The sequence below is a fragment of the Microcebus murinus genome, chromosome 8 (assembly GCF_040939455.1).
Source record: "Microcebus murinus isolate Inina chromosome 8, M.murinus_Inina_mat1.0, whole genome shotgun sequence".
NCBI classification, from domain to species: Eukaryota; Metazoa; Chordata; class Mammalia; order Primates; family Cheirogaleidae; genus Microcebus; species Microcebus murinus.
In genome coordinates, this window is record NC_134111.1 from 33,138,937 (window position 1) to 33,165,425 (window position 26,489).

Genomic DNA, 26,489 nt, shown 5'->3' on the forward strand with positions numbered 1-26,489 from the left:
GGAGAGAGAAAAAAAATCTTTGGGCCAGCACTAAGGCAAAGAATTTTCTGGTTGTACTTACTTCACTGGCAATGTCTCTGGAAGCCTTGGCTGCCTTGATAGGAATGGCATCTAGCCGCATATCATAGCCTTTCTTCCTGGCTTCTTCTAGGCCAAGTTTATATAGTTTCTAAAACAGATACACGCAGTCATAAATTGGATTTACAAATGCATTGTAAGGAAAATATATCATGCACCGTGAATATTCATGAATATTGCTTACCTCGCTGTAATTTATTTGGTTTTGTTTAGCTAGTACAACTTCAGGGGTGTCTGGCATAATGTGAATCGTGGTTTTATCTTTATCCCAAGCTTCTGTATAGAGGCGCTAAGAAAAATAAAAAGATATCACTAGTACAGGCTGGTAATGAATAGACGAACACATGAAAGTAGTCTGATTCTTATTGAGAATAAAGAAATTCTGCTCTGTGAGTTGGTATTTGTGACACTTTCAGGTCTAGATGTCTCTTGTCAGTAAGAAGCACAATGCCTACTTAAAACCACATTAATATCAAACAAAAGAATGGAATGTAATTTTTTGATAGAAACAGATTTTAGTGTTTTCAAAAAAAAATTAATACCCCCCTCAAACAAAGGACTTACATGATTCATGGTAATAGCATTGTTTTTTGCCAAAACCATCGGTATGGAATCCATAAGGCTGGAAAACTTGAACTTATCTGGGTGCTGACGGTAAACATGGTCACTCAAGATCTGGGTGGCTCTTTTGTTTTTCTCATCCTCTAGAGAACCACTGGGCAACCAGCCAATGCCTCTTAGCCACTGCAGGTCAGACTTGTACAAATTCTGCAATTGCAAGTGATAAACCACTAAATGTAAGCATATGTCCTTAAAGAAATAAATGTTCATACTATATATATAATATATTTTAATACTTGAATATTGAGAAATTTTTAAAAATTTGGTAGGAATAATAAATCAACAAAATATATGTAGATCAGAAGTAAATTTTGTAAAACATTTGAAACAGATGCACATTGCCTAGATCAACAATCTAGAGACCTCCACCAAAGCAATGGGGTCTTTTCTGGCTCGCTGTTTGTGGAATTATGGTGCCTCTACATGTTGGCGTGACTCGCTAGCGCTTGGACATTTGTCCAGGGAAGGGGAGCTCAGTTGTGTAAATTCAACCCCCTCGCTATAAGAGGACTTTCCTACTGAAGAAAGCAGACATAATGTTTTGTTGGACAAAGAAAAACCTTAGACTCACATCGCTCTGAAGGTCATAGGCTTGCCGGGCATGGATCACATCATTCTGGTCGGGCAGGCACGTCCACTGGTGCAGGTAGTTCTTGTAGTCCACGTCACTGACTAAGGTCTGGCACTTCTTGGCCAGCACCACGCCCAGCATGTCCACTGGACTGCTGAACTTGGTCTTCCACTTCTCAAAGTCCTTCTTGTACTCCCGGTCACTCTGGATCTTGGCCACGTGCATGGACCACATCATTTTGGGGTCGTCTTTGATGTCCCTGGCTCCAATGTGGTGGCCAAGCTGCTTTCGAAAGCCTTCTTTGTACTTGTACTAAAGAAAAAAAAAATGCCTCTTATTCCTTTCAAGATTAACCTGTGTTGCCAACTTTATGGCAAGTTACAAAGCACATTAACTCTAAATATTCTACTAAGCCTAGAGAGTTTTTCAGTAAGAACGATTAAAGGCTAAATTCAACTACAAATTCCATATATAATAAGTGCATCCTTGATCTTATCCGCATTCCACACTGTATGTCTAGCATCATTTTGCTCTGTTTCAATGCTACCCCTTAGATTTTGTTCAATTTAAAATTAAATTGAGACTGCTTTGAAGAGATAAATTGCAATCACATCAATATCAACAGAGGATAAAGGCTTACTTCGCTGGCAATTTCCCGGGAGGCTTTCGCTGCTTTGATGGGTATGGCATCAACAGGAAGATCGTAACCTTTTTTCTTCAGCTCCTCATAACCCATTCGGTAGAGTTTCTGTTAAGAAATGAAGAAATCACTTTGGGAAAAACTGTTCTCCATAGACAAAGGCAGCATAATGAATTCAATGTGCTAAATAGTTTAAGTGTCCGTGAGAATGGTATCTATGCTCCAGAATACTCAAATGTAATTGGAAATTACATTGATTGCTAATGATCCTGTTTTGAACTTTAAAGCTCTTCAATTACCCAGATTAAAATTAAATGTCAGCTCTTCCCAAATACTGTTATACATTGCTTAAGGACTGCGATGTGTTCTGAGAAATGCATTCTTAGCTGATTTCATCACTGTGTGAACATAATAGAGTGTACTTACACAAACCTAGATGGGATAGTCTACTGCACACCTAGGCTATATGCTATAGCCTATTGCTCCTAGGCTACAAACCTGCACAGCTTGTTACTGCACTGAATACTGCAGGCAATTGTAACACAATGGTAAGTATTTGTGTATCTAAACATAGAAAAGGTACAGTAAAAATATGGTATTATAATCTTATGAGACTACTTTTGTATACATGAATAGTCATTGGCTGAAATGTTGTTATGTGGTGCATGACTGTTCTTGCGAGAATCAGGCAGTATTAAATTGATAGAAAAATGAAATGAAATATTATTTAGGTGCAGTTTTCCAACTAACATTGAAGGTTTTGTTAGTTTTTATTAGAAAAGAGCAATGCCTTTCCATATAACCCTTCTTGTGGGGAAAAAATCACACCTCAGGGGCTATTTCTTCCGTGTAGTTAATGCATTGTGAAATAGTGTCTGTCTCACAAATAACGAATAAAAAGTCTTAAGTGAAATAATTTGTTTCTTCAGATTTGTGACATAATAAAATACTTGAGAATATAATTTAAATTCACTTTTATCCAGACACCAGATTATTTAAAATGCCTATTGATGTTGGACTTGTGTTTATAATTTAGTCCTTCATGGCATTTTACTTTAATTAATACATTCTCTAATGTTAAAGTCGTTCTATCAGAGTTTAGAATTTGCTTTTAAAACATTTAATTTTTATATCTATCCATTTCAGGAGTTTATGCTATGATGGAAATAAAAATAAAAGTGAAATTCTCCTGCATGGTTTTGTATGTTTCCTCATCCAAAATTTCATTGAGTATCTGCTATATGTCAGGTAGAATGCTGGGTAAGCAACTGCAGATTCAATCAGAATTGTCTCTGCCTGAAAGGATTGCCTGGTCCACATTGGGGAGAGTGACAGAAACCATTACATTATGATGATATGTGTAATAATAGACTGCAAGGAACAGAGACTGTGGCTTCCAACATGGCCTGAGATGAGGACTGCCAACATTGTGATGTTCAATCTGAAGACCATTAAATAAGAAATCTAAGTCACATGTAGTTTATTAATTAAAATGATTCAGGGATTCAAAAGAACTTCCAAACAACTTCACTGACTCAGAAGCAATTAAAGTGAGCACTCTGAAAACACATGCCAAATTTGGAAACTTACATCACTTGTGTTGATTAAGTTTGCTTTAGCCAGAACAATGTCAGGTGTGTCAGGCATGATGTGGATCTGAGTCTTGTCCTTGTCCCAAGCTTCTCTATAAAGTCTCTAAAATGAGAGAGAAGAACTTTTCAGTGGTGTTGTTAGATTAGTGAATGACATAGTTGACTTCAAAAAGAATTACTGAATTCATCTGAATTAAACATTATACGGAATTAGTAACATAAACAGACAACATAAGAAGAAAATAGAAGCAATCTTTCTTGACTTATCTGGGACATAATTGCCTTTCAAAATACAGATTAGGGCTTATCTTTCCAAAGTTAAGATAATCCTGCGTGTAAGAAACCAACCCAGGTGTTTGGGTTGCCAACATCATCAAATGGAACAGAGTTCTCCATCTATGGGTTGTAAAGTCCCCCTAATATTTAATTAGGATATAGTCCTGGCCTTCTTAAAAGATGACTTATTGAAAGTATGCCTAGAAATTAAGCAGTCTCATTTCCTATGTGGCTTACTATTTATTGCAATACCTCATGATTATTTTGGAAGATTAGGATTTGAAAATTTATCAAAATCTCTTGGATATCCCAGAGCCATCCTTATGTCTATCTTCAACAAATGACAAAGGTACCCAAATGAAAATCTCACTGATTTACTAAAACTGGGAGATGAAAATCTGATGAAAACCATAATATTTCTACACTGTCAGAAAATATTACAGCCAGATAATTTAACAATTACAAAGGATAAAACGGTTACTTGTTAGTGAAGGAACATGACAATATCATTTTAACCAAGTGATCAAAGTTAAAATTATCAATAGTGGGACAAATTGATATTCTGTGCCTCTTGATATGAGATACTGAGGAAGACATGTGTGAAATCCTGCTAAAAAAACATAATCTGGGCCGGGCGCGGTGGCTCACGCCTGTAATCCTAGCTCTCTGGGAGGCCAAGGCAGGCGTATTGCTTGAGGTCAGGAGTTCGATGCCAGCCTGAGCAAAAGCGAGACCCCGTCTCTACTATAAATAGAAAGAAATTAATTGGCCAACTGATATATATTGAAAAAATTAGCCAGGCATGGTGGCACATGCCTGTAGTCCCAGCTACTCGGGAGGCTGAGGCAGTAGGATTGCTTGAGCCCAGGAGTTTGAGGTTGCTGTGAGCTAGGCTGACGCCATGGCAATGACTCTAGCCTGGGCAACAAAGTGAGACTCTGTCTCAAAAAAAAAAAAGACATAATATGAATCTAATCATAAGGGCACACTAGAAAACCCACACTGAAGGAGATTCTACAAAATAATTAGCCTATACTCTTGACAAATATCAAGGACTTGGAAGACAAAGAAATAGTAAGAAACAAGTGTAAAGTAAAGAGACTAAAGACATGGCAAGTAATGCAATGTGTGGTCTTGGATTAAATCCTGGATGAAAGAAAATTATTTTCTTTTGCTATAAAGGACATTAGTGATAAAATCAAATAAATTCGATCAACTAGTATTGTAGACTAGTGGACTAGTCAAAATTAAATTTGTGATTATGATCGTTGCACTGTGATTATGTAAAAGAATGTTTTATTTTCAGGAAATATACACTGAAATATTTAGGGGTAGGGGGGACCATGAAGCAGCTTACTTTCTCATATAGATATATGGATGTAGACATAAATATGAAAGAGAGAAAAAACACAGAGAAAGAAAGAGGAAAGATAGAGAAAGCAAATGTGACAACATATTTACATTTAGGAAATCTGGGTGAAGGTGTGTATGTGTGTATGTGTGTATGTACATACATATGAATTATATGTACCATTTTTTTAATTTTTCTGTATGCCTGAAATTATTTCAATATAAAAATTTGAAAAATCTCATTGATTTCTTGGACTTATTAATTTTTCTTTGAAGCATACAATGTGAGATGTGTGGGGTTGGCACTTTTTTTTCCTGAACATGATTATTACAGTGCATATAACTCAGAGAAGCTGATTAAGACCTTCAGGACCAAAACAAAGCAAGGCTGGTTAATCTCCTTATACATTTATACCAGTTCTGCACTAACTTTTCTAATTAAGTAACACCAGAGTTTCTCAACCTTATAACTATTGAATTTTTTTTTTTTTTGAGACAGAGTCTCACACTGTTGCCTAGGCTAAAGTGCCATAGCATCAGCCTAGCTCACAGCAACGTCAAACTCCTGGGCTCAAGAGATCCTCCTGCCTCAGCCTCCCAAGTAGCTGAGACTACAGGCATGAGCCATCATGCCTGGCTAATTTTTTTCTATTTTTGGTAAAGACGGGGTCTTGTTCTTGCTCAGGCTGGTCTCGAACTCCTGACCTCAAACAATCCACCAGCCTTGGCCTCCCAGAGTGCTAAGATTATAGGCATGGGCCACCTCGCCCAGCCTAACTATTGATATTGTACACTGGGTTCCTGGTTGTGGAGGGCTGCCCTGTGCCTTGTGAGAAATTTGGTAGTGTCCCTGGCTTCTCCCTACTAGATGCCAATAGCATGTCACCCCCAAGTTGTGAAAGCTAAAAATGTTTCTAGATGTTGCTAAATGTCCCCAGTGGGACAAAACTGTCCCTGGTGGAGAACCACTAAGCTACACCATTTCTTCAATGGCATGTAGCACTTTCACGCTATGGAACACAGAGAAAATGCTAATATTATTTGCACTGGGCTAGATATATCGGTCTATTCAAAAGGAGAGACAGCAGGCTCAAGGACCCCGAGTGGCCCAGGTTCTGCCTAGCTGTCCTGAGGCCTGAGTGGATCAATATCTCAGCATTCCTGAAATTAGAGCACTGTTGGAGAATTCTGTCCTGGGGCATTGACGTTGATAAACTTTATGACCTATGGCTTCTCTCTTGGTCACCTTATTAGTTCATAGCTTTTTCTCTCCTGTTTCATGGTGAGAAAAGAAACTTGGATTCTAAGAAAGGGGACATATTAATATTTTGCACAAATGTCTTGCCTTAGTCTGTTGGATTCAAACTGCCATCATAAAAACAATAAAAGAACAAACGAATACTTAAACATTCATAATGAAGCTGACAGGTCAGTATTTACTATACACTCTGGAAATGTATAGTAAATGTTTTCAAAAGTTCTGTGGGGAGTTGGTAGGGAAGAGAGCAGCTACAATTTTCTGATACTCACTATAAGCTGATTATGGGCTTATATATTATTTTAAAACCTCCCTATATATGATATATTAAATATATAGCATATTACATATGGTATATATATTTAGATCTTCCTAAGACCCAGATGATAAGACTAATGTATATCTATTTAAACTTTCTTACCAGCTCCAGAATCTCACTGTTCATAATTCAACTTTCTGTAATGTTCAGGGTTAGGCTTTTAGCAGAACAGTGATGAGTAATCTTTTCCTTCTTTGCATAGAATTACTCCACACTACTATCTTTCATTTACTTTATTCAATAAATATTTATTAAGCACCTACTATGTGCTAGACACTGGTGTCAGTGCTGAAAAAAAAAGTTGAATATGGAATGTATATTTGTTGACTGTGACATAGAATTATCAAGTTATTTTGATTCAGTTACACTAAATGCATTATAATCATTTAGTAGCAAATACACTCTTTATAACATACCCACCATGCCTGTGTAAGTTGCTCAGAATCTTTCCCCTCATACACTGTGCCCTAACCAAAAAATTTGGAGCTTTCATGCCCTCAAGTTTCAAAGAAAGAATGTTCAATAGTTTTATTATTACATCCTCGTTAAATAAAAATGAAATAAAATAAGCTTTGGGTGACAACAATCAACATTAACCTATTTTTACATGATTCAATGTAGGATAGTTGATAATTCAAATAAAGCAACTCTATAGAAACCATTATGCTGTGCCGTGTGATGCAATGCTTTGCTATTCTACTCACAAACTCAGTAAATGTTATTGAGCCACTACCAGGTAGCAGGCACTATAATATATTTTATTCATTTCCAAAAGTTACTCACATCACTCCTGTTTTTGGCATTGGTCTTTGCCAGAACTATGTCCATGGCGTCAGGAATGCTGGTGAACTTGTTTTTGTCTGGAGGCTGACGATATTTCTTCTCACTGATGATTTCTGAAGCCCGCTTATTTTTTTCTGCCTCCAAAGAACCCAGGGGACTCCATCCTATGCCTCTCAGCCACTCAAGGTCAGACTTATACAAATTCTGTGAAAAGACAGAGCAAGCCATCAAAATCCCATTCTCCCCTGGGCCCTTGACTCAAGTGATTGGCTGCATTACAAACAGATGCACATTAGATTTTCAACAATAACTCCTCTTTCCAGTTTCTGCATCTCTACGACTAAATGGCTACCCATATGAAATACAAAGTAATACGTAAGATATGGAATTCAACAGAAACTGACCTCACTTTGTAGTTCATAAACTTTTTTAGCTTGAATAACATCATTCTGGTCGGGTAGGCATGTCCACTGGTGTAAGTAGTTCTTGTAGTCTACGTCACTGACCAACGCCTGACACTTCTTGGCCAGCACCACTCCCAACATGTCCACAGGGCTGGAGAACTTGGTTTTCCACTTCTCAAAGTCCTTCTTGTATTCTCTTTCACTCTGCATTTTGGCTACATTCATGGACAACACAAGCTTCGGGTCATCTTGAAGACTCCGGAATCCAATATGGTGGCCAAGTTGCTTTCGGTAGCCTTGTTTGTATTTAAACTGAAATCAGAGGAAACACAGTTCTTTATTAACATAAATAAAGGCTAAGTTAAATTCATTTTGCTTTGTTTTCATGTTTATTTTCCAAAACTGAAATGAGAGAAGGTATGTCTATGATAACTTAGTAAGAAATGTTTACTTACTTAAATGAGTAAGCTTTGTTTAAGTGAAGGCTTCCAAAAAAATAAACAAAAACAAAAAACTGAATGTAGTAGAATATCAAGGGAGTTTATAATGAGAAATCAATTCCAGCTAGAGGCACAAATATATGCTTAGACCTCTATACAACTCATCCATGTATCAAAAAACCACTTGTACCACTAAATCTACTGACATTAAAAAAAGAGAAATATATGCTTAGATATGCTGGACATTGTGTATGGTGACTTTAGGGTAGCATTTAATAAAGCTTTTGTGATATTTTTATGAAAATGATATCCTTATGGGAAAATATATGGGCTGAATGACAGAAAAATTAGGAAGATACATGACTCAGTAAACAGACATAATAGTGTAGAATTATTTATTAAACAGCAGAATTCTTAGTGGTTTGCCATATGGTTATGTCATATACCCTTGTCCTGTTTGGGATCTACATCTTGCATGTGCAGTAGTTTAAAATAGCTACGTATGTTAGATTAGAAAGAAAATTCCACAAAAGCTCAACATATTACCAAATGGGTGGAAATGACTTTCCACAGTTTAAGAGAGTAAAAATAAAATCCAGTATTTAAATTCAATTGAGAAAAATTACATTAGTACTGGATGACAATGACAATAGTGATAATAATGAGTATAATAATAGCATTTATTTGATGTTAGGTGCTGAACACATATTATACCTCACAGAAGTGGGTTCTATACTCTCATGAGATCCAGCTTCATGGTTATTTATATATAAATACTCAGGGGTTTAAGTGGACTATAACCTCAATATAAGCAATCTGATAAAATTGCTTATAATAAAGTAGTGCTGTAGATTCTGTATGAGGAATGGGTAAGCTCATTCACTCTGGCCTGACCTCCTGTGTCAAGAAAATAACACTAAATTTTGAGGCGCTCTATTTTGAGAAGAGTTTTGAAAAAATAGGATGAATCACAAATATAGAATGATGAGTATAAGACTAAAACCAAAGGAGTACAAAATAAGAAACTTAAAATGTTTGAAGAGGATGTCAAGTGGAAGGGCAAATAAGCCACTTCACGAAGTTGAACGGAGACCTAGAGCTGATTGGTAAAATATTTAGATAAAATATCCTTTATTTAAGTAAAATATCTACTTTATTTAGATAAAATATCCACAGGCTGTTGGGATAGAGAGAAGGTAAGACACTGAGAGGGAGATTAGATTAAATAAATGTTATGTTATCTTCTAAGTTCTATGATTCCAATTTATTAAAGTAAGTACTCATAAAAATAGTTCTAATTTTGGGGGATTTTATAAATATAAGAACATTTGAAATGGAGAGGAGATACAATCTTTATAATGGTGGTGAAGTCCACTTATAGTTAATTTAATTTTAGAGTAAGATTTCAAAATGTTCTAACTAATGGGTCCACATGAAAGGAAATTAGGTACTATCAAATGTTGGGGTGTTAGGAAATTACTGATCCTTTTTCTTCAATTGTTAAACTATCTTTGGCATACAACACTAAATCAAAATGAGTTTATTTTCTGGGGAACATTCAAGCATCATTATTGCCTTAGGTTTATCACCTCATTAACTCATTTTAATGAAGGATTGACCTATAAGCCAGAGAGTAATAATATATCATCAAATTAACTTTCCACCATTTCTGGAATGCCACAAATTAATTGAGCGAGATAGAATCTTCCCTTATATTCTTAGAATTTATTGTTAGATTCTGTCTTTAGGCACTCTTTCTCTCTGTACTTGATTTGTTTATCTGGCCATTTGAATTTGTTCTAAAATAGACAAGCAGAAAACAGGAAAATTATTTTCAGGCAAAGTAGAGGAAAACTGAAATCTCTGGTTTCTCTGTAATATCCCACAATATAGCATCTTAGTATAATGGATCATCTTAGAGGTCCTCTGGCCCAACCTCTACTCACGAAGTGAAGTTCCTTTTGATATTCGAAGGGTGAGAAAGAAGAGTGAATTCTGGGTACACCAAGAGGGTAAGAGAAAATGAAGGGAACATTACATCTTGAAAGGTAAAGCCTATCTATAAAAATAGTTACCAACATTAAGTTACCTGATTCAGATAAAAATATATCCTTTTAGAAGTCAAACTAGTACTTACATCGCTAACAATGTCTCTGGAAGCTTTGGCCAGCTGTACGGAAATTGCATCGACTGGGAGATCATAGCCTTTCTTCAAAGCTTCTTCCCATCCAAGTTTATAGAGTTTCTGAAATTTAAAGAAATTCTTTAGCATTATTCTGTCTATATAAAAAACCCCAATAGATTACTTAGCAAAAGTTTACGCGGAGAGTGGGTATCAGATTCGAATGTCATCTACCTTATCTTTAAAAAGATATGGATAAAAACAAAATGAGATGTTTAAGAGTAGAAGAAGTACTGACTCAGTATCATATGACCTGGCTTTAATTTTTTTGGCTCTAAGACTCCCTGGGGGTACATCTGAGCACAGCCTCTACTGTTCAGAAACAATATGGCCACATCAGGTATATCAGATAGCCTTTCTGCTGTTATGTATAGTCTGGGCTCACTATTTTGAACACAGATATTAAGATAATTGATAACAAAAATAAAATCTGGTCACAAAATTTTAATTATCTAAGAGGCAAAAGTAATAGATGATAAAATGCCTTTCATAAGTAGTAATAAACGAGTTAAATCTTCCTTAGTCAAATCCATTGAATGGATGTATGAGTGTTAAAACCATTAAAATAAAATAGTTAATAGTCACCCAGTACTTTCTATGTGCCAGGCACTGCGCTGAGAACCTCACATGGAATTTCTCATTTTGTCCTCATGGCACTCCAATGTCATAGGCATTTTTATGGTCCCACTTTTAGGGATGAGGAAACTGAGATTTAGATAGGTAAGCGATTTGCCCAATATCATACAACTCATTAATAGCAAAGCTAAAACTCATCCCAGGTCTGTTTGATGCAATATTTATTTACTTATCTTATTTATTAGAGATGGGGGCAGTCTCCCTATATTGCCCAAGCTGGACCCGCACTCCTGGGCTCTAGGGATCCTCTTGCCTCAGCCTCCCGAGTAGCTGGGACTTCAGATGCGTGCTACTGCATCCTGTTATTTGATGCAACTTTTTTCAACAATTATTTATGGATTTCCTACTTTGTACCAAGCACAATGAGTACAGAGAGAAACAAAACAAAGTACCTGCCTCCATGGGGCATACGGCTGTAGCTGAAGCCCTTGCTCTTAACCACCGGGTTTTGCAACATCCCTGGGTTAACCAGTGAGTCATTCATGATCACTGCTTCAGCATTCTATCAGTTATTCACTCTTATATCTTTCTGGAAGTTTAATAAGTTTCAAGGCACAACTTAAAGGCAATTTTTATGTAGCTTTACCTGACTATACAGTGTTTGATTCTGCTTGGCTTGTAAAATATCTGGTGTGTCAGGCATCACATGAATCTTGGTCTTGTCTTTATTCCAATCAACAGTGTATAAATACTAGGAAGTGAAAAAAATAAGACATACAAACTTGAATAAATGCTTAGGACAAACAGGAAAGAAAAAAATATATATATATAATACTTGAATGTACTTAATTTTAAGTCGTAAATAGTAACTAAAGTAGCATATAATTCAGAAAAGACACTAAAAGCAAACTCAGATTTTTAAAAATAATCTTTTCAGGATTTTCTATCTTCTAGAATGGATTAAAAGTACTTAAGATATAATAATTAAAAATATAAATAATTTCTAACCCAATTAGAAGAGCAAGAGAAGAAAAAGCAACAGGTGGGAAGGAGAAGAAAATGGTGTAGGGAGATGATCTAGAACTGTTTGCCACTGCCTAGGAGTGGTGGACCCGACTTAAATTTCCCAAACCAGAAGCAGAGCCTGCTAGCGTTTGGTCACTTGGGAGCTGTGTAGAATGGCAAGTGCTCTCTCTACCTTGTTCATGGTGTGTGCATTCTGCTTGGCGAGCACCATGTCCATGGAATCAGACAGCTTCTTAAACTCGAAGTTGCTGGGGTGCTGGCGGTATTTCTGATCGCTGGCGTACTCAGTTGCTTTCCTGGCCTTCTCCACTTCTAGGGAGCCGGCTGGACTCCACCCAAGCCCTTTGTACCATTCGTTGTAGTCTTGCTTATACTCATTCTATAAAGAGAAGAAGCACATTCTACTTTATTTTATCAATTTAGGTGCAAAAGTATGGCAGGTAAGACTCTATTTCTCTTTCCACACTGGGATTCCATTTGCACCATGCAAACAGAAGAGAGCCTTACATCGCTCTGTATGTGATTCATATTCCTGCTCAGCTCGAGGCTCATGGCATCCGGGAGGAGGATGTATTTGTGGATCAGGTGCTTGTAGTTAGTGTTGGTGATGTTGGCTTGGGCGTCCTTGGCGGCCGTGACGCTGAGCATGTCGGCAGGGGTGTGGTAGCTGGTCTTCGTCTTCTCGTAGTTTTTCTTGTACTCCCGGTCAGATTGCATTTTAGCCACTTCCATGGAATGGACTAACTTGGGATCATCCTTAAGGCTGCGGAAACCAACCATTTTCCCCCTCTCCTTTTCATAGTTGTATTTGTATTTATACTGCGAAGAAAACATAAACATGTATACACAGCAATTCCTTTGACTAAAAATCATTTTAGTGTTAATATTCTGTATTCCATAAAAAGTAATATCTGTATAGAGCTCTACAGTTCACAAAACGTGTTTTCCACGGTTACCTACGTGATGTGATACTCACAACTATACCTCGTCAGGTGGATAGCAAAGTTCTGATTACTGCCCCCATTTGACAGATGAGTAAGCTGAGACCCAGAGAGGTGAGTGACTTGCTAAGGTCACTAAGGATTAGAACACAGATCGTGTGATGAGGCACCACACTGAGTCATGCACATACTGTGTTGTTCATGCTAAAGAGGCCTTTAGTAGATAATAAGAACACAAAAAAATGATAGAAAAAGGCAGAATGTTCTAAGAATTTTAATGCTGCCCCAAGAAAGCATCCAGCCAGTCGTTTACTGATGAGAACAGTTTCAGTTATGAGGTACACAGTATGATTTTAGAGTGGCTTTGTATTTGTGGAGCTCCTTTTCTTTTAAGAATCTCTAAACTGCTAGAATGGGGAAGAAATTTTACTATTGATCATCCCAACTCCTACAGAGGGGGGATCATGGTGCATGGAAAGCTTCCTACTCTGCCTGTCTCCTTGTGGGGTGGAGTGTACACGTTAGGGCACAGGAGCTGGGAGAGCCAAGTTCCTGTGGCGGAGTAGAGGGAGAAGAATCTGGAGTTCTCAGATAATGAGAAGGCATGGGATGGGATGGATAGGTGGGGAAGATGAAGAGCAGAGACAGAAGAGGAGAAAGAAATTAAAGCTGGGGAAGGAAGGGGTGCCCAACAAAAGAGTGCTCTGAAATGTGCTTTCCACCCAAGGACCCCCGAGTCATTAAATGCTCCCTGTGAGTGGATTTGTTGTGGAAACGACCAAATGAAAGAATTGAGTTTCACCAGGTGATGGGTTACAACAGTGATGTACTGGGACACTAGCTTTCTGGGGCGTAAAAAAGCCCTAATTGGTAGCGTTTGCCAATTTCTGTGGTGAAAAGACTCCCGCCATCCCTGATGTCAGGCTACCAGTGGCTTAACAACTGGTTTGCAAAATTCCTAATTATTTAACTATCGGCTGTCATGAGCCCCAACGACCAGCACCCCAGCACACCACTGCATGTGACATCCGGTTAGGAAGTCAGATCTGAAGAAGCAGCAGGCAAGAATAACATCAGCCTTTCACCAGGAAAACTCAGTGCCTCCGCTTTTGGCAGAGCGCCTCTGGGTGTCAGATGCCCTGCTGGAGAGCGTGCCCTTCCCAGATGGCCACATCCAAGGACTCATCAAAGTGGGGGTACAAAGGTCCGGCCATTTCAGCTCAACCCAGGACACTTCTAACAGGCAACACTTGAGAGCCCTCCGTGGGATTGGCCGAGGGTTTGTGGGGTTTGGGATTTGTCTAAGCTATAGCCTTAGTGACAGAGGTCCAAGGAATATGCACCTAGCTCTCATGAGTCAGGGACATCCATGATGATCATAATGTGGTTAGCAATCGGTTCTTTCCGAAATACCAGAGAAAACACAAAGGCATGCACATACTGTGTTGTTCATGCTAAAGAGGCCTTTAGTAGATAATAAGAACACAAAAAATGATAGAAAAAGGCAGAATGTTCTAAGCATTTTAAAGCTGCCCCAAGAAAGCATCCAGCCAGTTGTTTACTGATGAGAACAGGTTCAGTTATGAGGTACACAGTATGATTTTAGAGTGGCTTTGTATTTGTGGAGCTCCTTTTCTTTTAAGAATCTCTAAACTGCTAGAATGGGGAAGATAATAAGTATTCACAGAGCAGAGTGACGCACACTTTCCCCCCTATTTTATCCACTCGATGTTTCTAGAACGTCAGCCCTTATGATTTCGGTCAACTGGAAACGCCCAGCCAGGTGACCGCTTTGCTGTGGACTCACATCGCTTGCGATATCTCTCGAGGCCTTGGCAGCTTTGATGGGAATTGCGTCACTTGGGAGATCGTAGCCTTTCTTTCTAGACTCTTCCAGAGAAAGTTTGTAGAGTTTCTGTAAAGAGAGGCAGGGGGAAAAAAATAGTTTTTTTGGTTTTTCTTTTTCCAAATAGGAAAGCCTGGGTATATTTTAGAAGAGTAAACTAGCACTGTGGCATCTTTTGCATTTTTGAGCAGAATGCTTCATGGGTGGTTCAGTGGCTGAATGTTCTCGCAAGTAACAAAAATGCGTTTGAAAGAAAATCTTCTGTAAAATCAAACATTTTCATTAAACTATTAATACCAAAAAAAGTAAAAATTACTTTGATATGCTTATATCAAAAGAAAACTGCACTGTTTTACGTTCAGCACTTTTATGTATATAATTATGTGGATTCCATAGTCAAAGAAAAAAGAAGTCTTGGCTATTCCAAATCCCTGTGGAATTCAAAAACAAGAAGAGAAAAAACAGGTAAGATTAGAGGATTTCCTAGCAACTATGGATAGGATAAGAAAGGAAATGAAATAAAACATCAATGCATTTATTCTCTAATCCATGTTGCACATTCCTCGTTATGGGGCTTGCCCCAAATTCTTCAAAATGTTTATCTTCCTATTCCATTTAACCCCTTCTTTAGAACCATCTCTAAAGCTTGGTGGAGGGGCTCTCTAAAAACGAGGTCTGGAGACTCTAGCTTCCTTTTTCTCTTCTCCTGGCCGCCAAGCCCTTCTCTTCCTGCCAAATCTCTTGGTTTGACAAGCAGTGCCTGCACCTGGAACCAAATTCAACCCCCTTTCAAATTCCTAACTGCTTGGCCCAACCCTATCCACAGGTCCACTCCACATCTGCGTAAAGCAAGGTTAGAGAGAGAAAGAGTCTCATTTGTGGATTTCCACTATTGTTTTTAAAACATCCACTCTCATAATTGAGAGACGTTAATTAATTAATTTGTTTTTACTGGTTCAAATCAGCTGGAAAGAAAGATGACAATGGGCGAATTATACTTACATCACTCATATTAATTGCATTTGCCTTTGCCAGAATAATCTCGGGGATATCGGGCATGATGTGGACTTTGGTCTTATCAGCCTCCCATGCTTGTTTATAGAGGTGCTAGAAGAAAAAAAGTGCAAGTTAGTGTTTAAAATCTTAAAAGGAACTCACTTAGTCCATATACATCATTGTACATATATATGCCAATATTTTATGTATTTTTATTAGCTAGGTTTTTACAAAATTTTTTAAATGGAAAAGTTGTTCATTCAAACTACAGTGGAGAGGATGTAAGATGGAAAGTAAAAGTGCCCTTTCTCTTATCTTACAGACTGGAGACAGCAGCTCCTTCCTAAAATTTTCTTATGCGTATTAAAATATGCATATAGTCCTTTTCTATACAAATGAGGTCATGTAATACATAATGTTCTATATCTTGCTTTATTACTTAATGATACAGGTTAGACATCTTTGAACCTTCTTATAGTAATTCACTTCATTCATTTAAAGAGCTGCATAGTATTTCCTCAGGAGGTATAATACAATTGATTTAACTACTTCTCTGTTGATGGATATTTAATTTGTGGTATCTACTCTTTTTCTATTGTTAATACTAGAAATAATGTCATGATCTTTGTGGGGACATGGAGATGCACCACCCAGACACTCATTCAAGGAAGGACTTAGGCTTCTGGCAGAGCGCCTCCAGCTACCAGAGGCCTTGCTCAAGAGCATGCTCTTCCCAGATGGCCATATCCAGTGATTTGTCAAAGTGGGGGTACAAAGGTCTGGCCATCTGGGCTCAACACAGGACACTTCTAACAGGCCACACTTGAGAGCCCTCCGTGGTATTGGCCAAGGCTTTGTGGGGCCTGCATCACAATTCAACTTCTCCTCCTGCCCAGCCCTTTCTCCCAGGGTACTGATCTCTGAATACCCTGCACCCCAAATTCTATCTCAGTATCTCCTTTCAGAAACTCTAAACTTCAAAAAATATTATTTTGTGTGTGTATGTATGTATACCTTTGCACACATTTATGAGGATTTCTGTAATGAATACCTGAATTTTTAATTTTAACAAATACTAACAAATTAAAAGTTTGCATTAATATCAACGTCCTTATTGATACTGTATATAACACAATTTTTTACTCTTTGCAAATCTGAGAGGTGTAAAATGCTATCTCTTTGTTTTAGCCAGACTTAATTAAAATAAGAATATCTTTCTTCTACACTAGGAGTTGGTAAATTTTTTCTGTAAAGGGCCAGATAGTAAATATTTTAGGCTTTGGGGGCTATAATCTGCTGTCATTAACTACCCAACTCTGCTGTTGTCATGCAAAAGCTGTATGGACAATATGCAAATGAATAGCTGTGGCTGCATTACAATAAAACTGTATTTACAAAACAAACAGTAGTTTCCTGACTCGAGTTTTAGACGAGCACTACCCAACAAAACTTTCTGCAATGATGGAAATGTTCTGCACAATCCAATATAGTAGCCCCTAGCCGTGTAGGGCTGTTGAGTATTTGAAATGTGGCTAACGTGAATGAGGAACTGAATTATTAATATTTAATTTAATTAATGTAAATACAAATTGGCATATGTGGCTAGTGGTTATAGTATTGAAAAGTGCAATTCCAGTGGAAAGAGTAGTGGCTAGTCATCAGGATCTCTGTTCTATTCCAGACCCAGCCTTTAATATGCTCTGTGTTCTTAGGGGAGGCGCTTTGCCTCTCTGGGCTATACTTGCCCCAACTCTACAATAAGGGATTCAACTTAACAATCACCAAGAGCTCTAAATGCCAGAATTTGCTATTTCTGTGATTCTTCTCTTGGCATCGTTATCCTGAAATGTCATTAACATTGACAAAATGAAAGTATCTAATATTTTAAAAATAAATATATCCTCATGGTAGCTTAGATTCTAAATCTTAAAAGAGGCACTGAGATTTGTGCCTTGTCTTTTAGGCAGGTCCCTTTCAAGGAAGTTGATCTTCTTGACAAGTCAGTCCATTTTCTATAGACTTGAGGAGGTTTACTCTGCAGCTTAGCATAGCGTAACAGCTCTCTCTTTCTAGTGCAACTAGGACCATTATTTTCTGCAACTGTTTCATGTTAAGGTCCAAATACGTTTTTCTTCTCTTTTGTTAATCAAAGGCATTTCTAATTGTGATCCACGGTATAACAAGTGGTGCTAAAAGTATTTCATCATTTTAGGTATCCAAGACTGATTTGCTTGGGGGTCTTGATACCTTATGGTAAATAAATGTAAAAATACAGTAAGCCTTTTCTAAAGGCTAGAATAATTAATGAACCAAAGAAATACTGATGCAGAACAATTACTCTCATAATTGCGCAAGAAAGGTCCTGGTTTGAAATGCTGCTACTACCACATAATCTAGTTTCCTTTGAGCCCATCAAAGGAGCTGGGAAGCAAGGGTGGGCTGCAATACTAGCTGTCATCAGGCAATCTGCCGATTCAGCGTCATGAACTTCTGCTCAAACGCACCTTAGACGAACTGGATTCATTTGCAAGATACGTATGAGGAGAAAGGGTCCCTATATTTTTGGTTATGTCAGTGAGCTAGGATGGTTCATTAAACAGTTGGTGGGGAGGGGCACTAATTAGGAATAATTCCTGTTTTCAACCACAAGACTCCTTTTCAAAGTAAACCTCAAGTGTGATGCCCTATATCTATGTCAGCAAAACCTGAAGATTATGTCAGATATAGCTAGATTCTCTCTGATGCACATGAAACACTCCGTTATTGAAGGACTTACATCATCCATAATTTTCTTATTATTTTGGGCCAAAACCATGTTCATCGAGTCCATCAACGTGGAATACTTCAAAGTGTCTGGGTGCTGGCGGTACTTCTTTTCACTAATAATCTCCATGGCCTTCTTGTTTTTCTCAGCTTCCAGGGAGCCCAGAGGGAGCCATCCGATGCCCTTCATGAAGTCAGCGTAGTCAGCTTTGTACTGATTCTGCAAAAGGGAAAAATGATGAGGAGGAGAGATCAAAACTGTACCATGGCTGCTTTCATGAGGGCCCTTAGGTACCTCCTTGGTGATGAATAGCTCAGCTTTTGCTTTCCCAGAAAGAAATGCAGGCTTAGTGTGGTCTGCTTTGGGTTTGTAGTTTAAATTCACTTCCTCCAGCCACAAAGGGACTGAATTCTTGGCTCTATACCCTCTCTACCTTCCCTATATTCATTCCAAAAGCTACTGCAGTCATCTCCTCCTCAACGTTTCATAGGCAATTGCAAGTTAGAAGTAGTAGAAGGAAAGCTGATTGGGAGTGAAGGACTGGTGCTAGCAGGTCCTCTGATTTCTCAAACTCCTGAGCTCAAGTGATCCTCCCGCCTCGGCCTCCCAGAGTGCTAGGATTTGCAGGAATGAGCCACCACACCCGGCCTAGGTCCTCTGATTTCTTACTTTCCCATTTATTCCTCAATCAAGAGCCTATTATGCTTTTGACCCTCTTTGCTAGACATATTTCCTTCAATATATTCCTTCTGAAACCAAATTTCCTTCGCTATTGCTGAATTCAGAACCCAACAATGCTCAAACAACTATAGCAGAAAATAAAACGTCAGTTTCTAGAATTGATCTCCTTTTGTTAAAAGAAATAAATTCCATTGAGGCTGACAAGTAAAAGTCCTCATTGGAAAATTGCACCTGAATTTCTTTCAGGATTCTCAAAATGTCATTACTTATGGTCACCCATGATTTGCTTATTATCCAGAGTAAACACTCTGCAAATGTTGTGGCTTTCACGTACATCACTTTGAATCTGCATCATATTTTTGGCCAGTTCAAAGCTCATGGCATCAGGAAGCATGTTGTAGGTATGGATCACGTTCCTGTAATTGGCGTTGGTGGCCACTTCCTGAGACTTCTTGGCTGCCACCACACTGAACATGTCCACCGGGGTGTGGAAGGACGTCTTGGATTTCTCATATGCCTTCTTGTATTCCCGGTCTGACTGCATCTTGGCCACCTGCATGAAGTGCACCAGCTTGGGGTCGTCTTCCAGGCTCCGGAAGCCGATGTGTTTCCCTTTGGCTTGTTCATAGGCTTGCTTGTATTTGTACTGTGGACAGAGAAGAAACCACGGTGATGACAATGGTGAAAGGAGAACAAAAGATCATTCATTAGGTGACAGTAGCTTTGTCATAGGTGAAAGGTGTTAGAGCCACTCTAAAATTAGACACAGAGGAGCTTGTGAGGGGCAGGGAGCAAAGTCTTTACTTCAAATTTCCTTCCAGACTTAAGTCCACGGAAAGAAAACGAGCTCAGAGTTCATCAAAAACATGGGTAAATAAGTTGATTTAGGGGGATTTAGAAAGCAGATTTTCCCACTCAGCAGTCTAAGCAACAGAAAGGGCTGCAGGCGTGATTTCTCATGGAGCGTCTTTAAATTCATGAAAGAGCCTGGTCCTGGGTCTCACGGGTAAAATATGTAGATTGCATCCTAACGTTTGCTTAGAATTGTGTACAAATGATGTGAATACTCTAAAAGCAACTTATCTTAGCAAGACTCAGTCACTTTTTACATTAAATAATGAGCCAATGAGAGGGTACTTGGATTGGGTGAGGGAGGTGGCTTGTGTGGTACACGGGAGGATGTTCCCACCAACCCCGAATGGTGCTGGCCGAGGCTCCTGAATAGCCCCAGGCTGGGTGCACCTGCTGTATTCGCTCAGCCCCAAGAAGGCCCCGTGGAAGCACTTACGTCACTGGCAATGTCTCTAGAGGACTTTGCAGCCTTTATTGAGATGGCATCAGGCCTCAGGTCATATCCTTTCTTCTTTTCTTCCTCCCAGCCAGATTTGTACAATTTCTAAACAACAAAATAGAACAACAGCAGCATCTTGTGATTCGGGTGAGAATGGGGACCGTGACTTCGAAGCGGGTGGCGGGTTGAAGATAGACATTCCGTAAGTGTGAGTTCCCTTCAACCTTTGCCCCCACTTCTGTTGCTGCTACGCTACTTACGTCACTCATGGTGATTTGGTTTACTCTGGAGAGTAAAATATCCGGAGTATCAGGCATGACGTGAATGCTGGTCTTGTCTTTGTTCCATTTTTCCGTGTAGCGTCTCTGCAACAGAAAGGCGTGATCACACAGGAGGACACGTTTGCCATAGAGCTGGCAAAAGGAAGACATTTGCATCTCCCTGGCAGAAGAGGTCAAATCTGATATTGGAAAATGTATGAAATAGCAAGAAGATGGGCCGAGGAAACTGGATATGCAACAGAAAAAGAAATCATCAAATAAAACAACCCTCGTCTATTTGGAAGCACCAAATGCCATCTTGCCCGCACTGCAAAACCACGTGGGGTTCCGTGGCTCCAGCACGACTTTAGCATGGTGTTGAGAGGCAACCTGAGGGTCAGTGCTAGAGAATGTTCTCTAGACACGGTGAAAGCTACCACCACCACCACGACCATCAGAAAGATAAGAAAACAGAAGACGATAATGTGGGTATGGCCAGGCTCAATAGCATCAGCACCTTGAGTGCTCTCTGGCTGAGGCTGGCAAATGAGTTCTCACCTTATCCATATTCAGTTTGTTACTTTTGTTCAGTGCCTGTTCCATCGTGTCCATGGCATACGTGAACTTCAGCTTCTCGGGGTGCTGGCGATACTTCTTCTCGCTGAGAATCTCTCCCGCTTTCTTTGCCTTCTCCACCTCCAGGGACTCTATGGGGACCCAGCCAATCCCTTTCATCCAATTGGTGAAGTCGGATTTGTATAGATTCTTTACAACAAAAAAGAAATTTCATTTCAGAAAGAGCCAGGGCTTGGATTTCTTTGCCTACAGGATGTCCTCATTATCAAAAAGAAAAGGGAGGGAGGAGAGAATAACCTGTTTTCTACTCCTTATGGATTTTTTGGAAAAAAAATTAATTATAAAAGTAATTCATTCACGGTGGTTTGGGGAAGGAAATCCTGACCTAACAATTCCTTTTAAAAATTAACATTTTTTGAGGAAAAGAAATGAAAAATTAACAGAATTTCACACTGAAAGGGTTATTATAATATTTACATATGTCACCTATTTGAGCCTCTTAATTTTTTGGAGAATACATCATATGTTGGGGCTAAGATCCAAAGTTTCAAATATATGTATAATAATAACAACAAAGCTGCATATAATTCAAATGAATGTAATCCTAAAACTCCAAGTTTTGAAGGAGACCCTTAACTACAGTGAGTGCAGCCAGGTTGAGGATGGAGTAAGTGGTTAAGTGGTTCTTGGTTTTCCTTCCCACCCACTAGAAACGGATGACTGACTCCACGCAGACAGCCTGGTGATGGGTAGGTACATACATCGCTCTGAATCTGCATGGCATTCCTCGAGTGTTCCACGGTCAAGGCGTCGGGAAGGAGAGTGTAGTGGTGGAACGGTTGTCTGTAGTTGGTATTGGTAACAACCTCCTGAGATTTCTTTGCAGTCGTCACACTGACCATATCCAAAGGTGTGTGGTACCTGGTCTTGCTGGCTTCGTAGCCCTTTTTGTACTCACGATCCGATTGCATTTTGGCCACATTCGTGTAGTGTACCAGTTTAGGGTCATCCTGAAGACTGAGAAATCCAATGTGCTTGCCTTTGGCTTTCTCGTGGGCCTCCTTATATTTGTACTGTTGGAAATGAAGGGAAGACAGAAGTTTGATAGGGTAGGAGTTTGATATAAACTTAGTGTATGTAAAAATTAAGCAAAAGCCAAATTCAGACTTAATCTAGGTAACATCTAACTTTTTTTTAGTACTTTTAAATAAACAACTAGCAAAATATTTTTAATGGATGGTCTTGAGATCTGCTCTAGAAATAATGAAGAACAGAATAATTTGTAGTTTATGTCTACCTTGTGCATAAGTAAGTTCTTTGAATATGCTCAAAGGTTCCTGAAGAGTTTTGTTTACTAAGCATTTAATGTATTTTTTATTATCTTTTCGTTATTATGACTAGATTTCCACAAACTCCAATACAAATTAGTGTATTGTACTTGAAATAAGTGCGTTTTTACCCTGTCAAGGTATTTATTATATCAACTCATATAGAAAATATAATTAATTTGGAAAAAAGTAATTAATTAATTAACTGAAATCCTGTTATTTAATCTATAGTTCTTCCTGGTTTTCCATATTTTATTAAATTCTTTTTTTGTGGAAATTATCTAAATGAAACACTGTATTCTTTTAAAATACTTGGAAACTTTTTTGATTTAGTGATATTTTAGTATACCAAAACTTTTTTGCTTGATAAAATTCAAATAAAAGGGAGGTTTTAAGTTCATGACAATAATACTAATGAAAATTCTAAATATTTCTTAGTTTAAAAACACAGAATTTTCTTCTTTGTAACAATTAAGTTTTTAAAGATATTTTATGTGAAGCAATATAAAAATCATTAACATTTAGATTTTAAGAAATACTTTGATATTATAATTTCTTTACTTGCTTTTTCATATAGTTCATACAGTCTCATATATCAGGTATAGACTTTAAAAATATGCAGAGACCAGTGTTTAGTACTTTCAAATTAGACTTACATCGCTAGCAATGTTCCTTGAACTTTTTGCGGCAACAATTGGAATGGCATCTGGTCTCAAATCATAGCCCTTAGCAATGGTTTTCTTCCAGTCTGCTTTATAATGAGCCTTCAAAAAAAAGATTATTTTATTAGTTGATATCATTAAAGGAGAAATAAAATAGGATGCCAGTTTCTTATAAAACATGTTATAATATATCCCTTTCTATTAAGAGAATCCACAACATTAGAATTATTAGTTCATCTTTTATGTATCTATCAGATTTTATTAAAAAGCATCAGTAAACTATATATATACAGTATAAGCTCAACTGACCAAAAAATGTATATGTTTGCATAACAAAGCAAGGAAAGGTAATGCTTTGAATGTGGGATAACAGAAGTTTTTTCATTTATTTTTTCATAATTTTCTGTATGTTCCAACTTTCCTATGATAAGCACATGATACTTTTGAAAAAAGTTGTTTTGTAATGAAGTATTTCAAACTTGTAGAAAGGTATGGATACCAAAATTTAAAAATTCAACTGTAGTACCATCCAGCTTTAATTTATCTTAATGCTTACATATTACTTATAGAATTAGAAAAAAAATTCAAATGAACCAAAAGCACAGAAATGTATACTCGGAGACAAAATGGAGCCTAAAATCATTGCAGAGAATGACTAAAGCATATTTTTGTTTGTTTGTTTTTTATAGACAGGGTCTCACTCTGTTGCCGTTGGTAGAGTGCAGTGGTGTGATCATAGCTAACTGCAAACTCAAACTCCTGAGCTCAAGCAATCCTCCTGCCTCAGCCTCTCAAGTAGCTGTGACTACAGGTGTGGGCCAGCACACTTGGCTAATTTTTCTATTTTGTATAGAGATAGGTTCTTGCTATGCTGTCCAATCTGGTCTTGAACTCCTGGCCTCAAGTAATCCTCTTGCCTCAGCCTCCCATAGTGCTGGGATTACAGGCATGAGACACTGTGCCTGACCTTGATTGTGTTTTTAAATTGGAATTTACCCACTTTGTTAAAAAAAAATAAACAATTCATAATAGTGCATTTAAACATTGCCACCAATTAGGTGTCCAGACTACCCAAGAGGGGCTAGTTATATACAAAAAGAGAGTTTCTAAAGAAAATTAAACATGTTTGGAAATTCTAAATAAATAATTGAAACAAAAATCATACAAATACTTATGCTTACTATGAACTATACAATTCTATATTTTCCAATATTGTGTATCTCGTTTTGTTCTTTTTTTTTAATGGAGCACAACTTACTTGACTGATTTTACAACCCAATAATGAGTCATAGCCCATAGATTGGAAAAGACTTCATTAACCAAAATTCTATGGTGGCCTCTAGTGTTATGTTGTATGATGAGGGTCCAACTGGAGACCCAAAGGCTATATACACTCAGTTTGCTACTCCCAAAATTCTCAATGCAGGAGTTACACAGAACTGGAAGGCAAAGGCCCAGGTAAGCAATATCAGACTGGCCCCAGGCCAAATACTCACATCACTCATGTTGAGGGCGTTGACCTTGGCTTGAATAAACTGAGGCAATTCAGGGTCTATAGTGTACTTGTGCTTCAGTTTCTCCCCCTCCACCTTGTAGTTCAACTGAAACAAAGGAGGCAGCGTGTAAATGCTATTAGCTGATGTAATGTGAGTTTCCTCGAGTACATGCTCCTTTCAAAAGGAAGGCTAGCATTTGTGTTCTCCATGTACAAGGCCAATGCCTGCCCTACACCATCGCGGGGAGGGGACTCTAGCAGACATATTCATGTCTTCATTCCACCAATATTTATGGAACAGCACTGAGGGCCAGGCAGGGCGGTGGGTTCTGTGTTAAGAGTGGCGAGGCAGACCTGTGCTCTTGGAGCACACAGTCCAGTAGAGGAGACAGACAATGAACACGCAAACTACAAACTATCGCTAGAATTTGTGATGTGTTGTCAGTAGATAACTATAGCAACGAAACAAGGATGGTCAGTAAAGGCTGTCTATGGAGGCAGCATTTATGCTCAAACTTGGAGAACGGAGGGGAGTCTGGGCGGAAGAAAAGCATTCAGGGCCCCGAGGCTGAAAATGGCTTGGCCGCCTTGAGGAACTGAAAACAGCCCAAGTCACAGGGCTGGAACGTGCCCGGCAGGGCCAGGAGGATTAGACAGAGGAGACAGCAGGGCCACAGAGAGGAGGACCTTTCCAGCCAAGTTAACGACTTTACATTCAAGGAGAAATTCCTAAGAGGTTTTACATGAAAGGGGGACATGATTTAGGACAGTCTCTCTGGTTGTTGTTTGAGACCCCAGGCAGGGAGCTCAGATAACAGGTCACCGCAGCTACCCAGGTGAGAGAGATGGAAGCTGGAACTAGGGTTGGTGGTGGTTAAGAGACAGAAGCACTCCAGCAAGTTGGCTGAGAGATAGCAGGAAGCTGACCTGGCAGATATACTAGACGCGGGAGTTCACAGGAGGAGATGCTAATGGTGACTTGGTAACTGCCAAGTTTCTGGCTCGAGTAACCAGGTAGATGTTGATGGCGTTTATTGGGATGGGGAAGACTTAACATAGCGATTGCACAGTTTTCCTAGCTAACCAGAAAAACACAAGGAGAAGTGATGCCTCGCTCAGTGCAAAAGAAATGGAAAGAATCTGATCCACTTATTACCCCTAAAATAGAATTAATCCTTAAACATCCATGGTAATGTGGGGACAGGGACTACCCCGAGAAATGAAATCCACGGATAACCCTCAAATCCGAGGCAAGCAAAGCATTCCAAAATCTGGGGCTAAATACACACAAAGTCTTCCTGTCTTTGCTTTTTACTTACCTCTCTCTAGGAGGCATTTTAAGAGAACTCTGAAATTACCGAATCATGTGAGATTGAGCATTGCAATTAGCCTCAGACTGAAAGGATAAGAATCCAGATAGACATGGTCTCAGAATGAGACCCCAGGTGGCTTCAAACAGTTTATCTCCTCTCCAGAGGCCTCATTCTAAGATTGCCTCTCAGAACAGGGGCCATTAGGCAAGGGGATTGGGAC

General features: G+C 38.6%; 1 protein-coding gene across 16 annotated transcripts in view; it reads right to left on the minus strand.

The window, feature by feature from the left end:
- NEB (nebulin) overlaps positions 1-26,489 on the minus strand; it is a 210,534-nt gene that overhangs the window by 128,158 nt on the left and 55,887 nt on the right. For all 16 annotated transcript variants that reach the window (XM_076005535.1, XM_076005527.1, XM_076005534.1 and 13 more), the window contains exons 39-60: positions 24,958-25,062; positions 23,456-23,563; positions 22,233-22,544; positions 21,454-21,660; positions 20,896-21,000; positions 20,633-20,740; positions 19,679-19,990; positions 18,676-18,882; positions 15,906-16,010; positions 14,865-14,972; positions 12,624-12,935; positions 12,289-12,495; positions 11,737-11,841; positions 10,470-10,577; positions 7,893-8,204; positions 7,489-7,692; positions 3,501-3,605; positions 1,911-2,018; positions 1,271-1,582; positions 643-846; positions 263-367; positions 62-169 (exon numbers count right to left, since the gene is read on the minus strand). In XM_076005535.1, the coding sequence (XP_075861650.1) occupies positions 62-169; positions 263-367; positions 643-846; positions 1,271-1,582; positions 1,911-2,018; positions 3,501-3,605; positions 7,489-7,692; positions 7,893-8,204; positions 10,470-10,577; positions 11,737-11,841; positions 12,289-12,495; positions 12,624-12,935; positions 14,865-14,972; positions 15,906-16,010; positions 18,676-18,882; positions 19,679-19,990; positions 20,633-20,740; positions 20,896-21,000; positions 21,454-21,660; positions 22,233-22,544; positions 23,456-23,563; positions 24,958-25,062 (3,867 nt within the window). The remainder of the gene's footprint in view (positions 1-61; positions 170-262; positions 368-642; positions 847-1,270; positions 1,583-1,910; positions 2,019-3,500; positions 3,606-7,488; positions 7,693-7,892; positions 8,205-10,469; positions 10,578-11,736; positions 11,842-12,288; positions 12,496-12,623; positions 12,936-14,864; positions 14,973-15,905; positions 16,011-18,675; positions 18,883-19,678; positions 19,991-20,632; positions 20,741-20,895; positions 21,001-21,453; positions 21,661-22,232; positions 22,545-23,455; positions 23,564-24,957; positions 25,063-26,489) is intronic.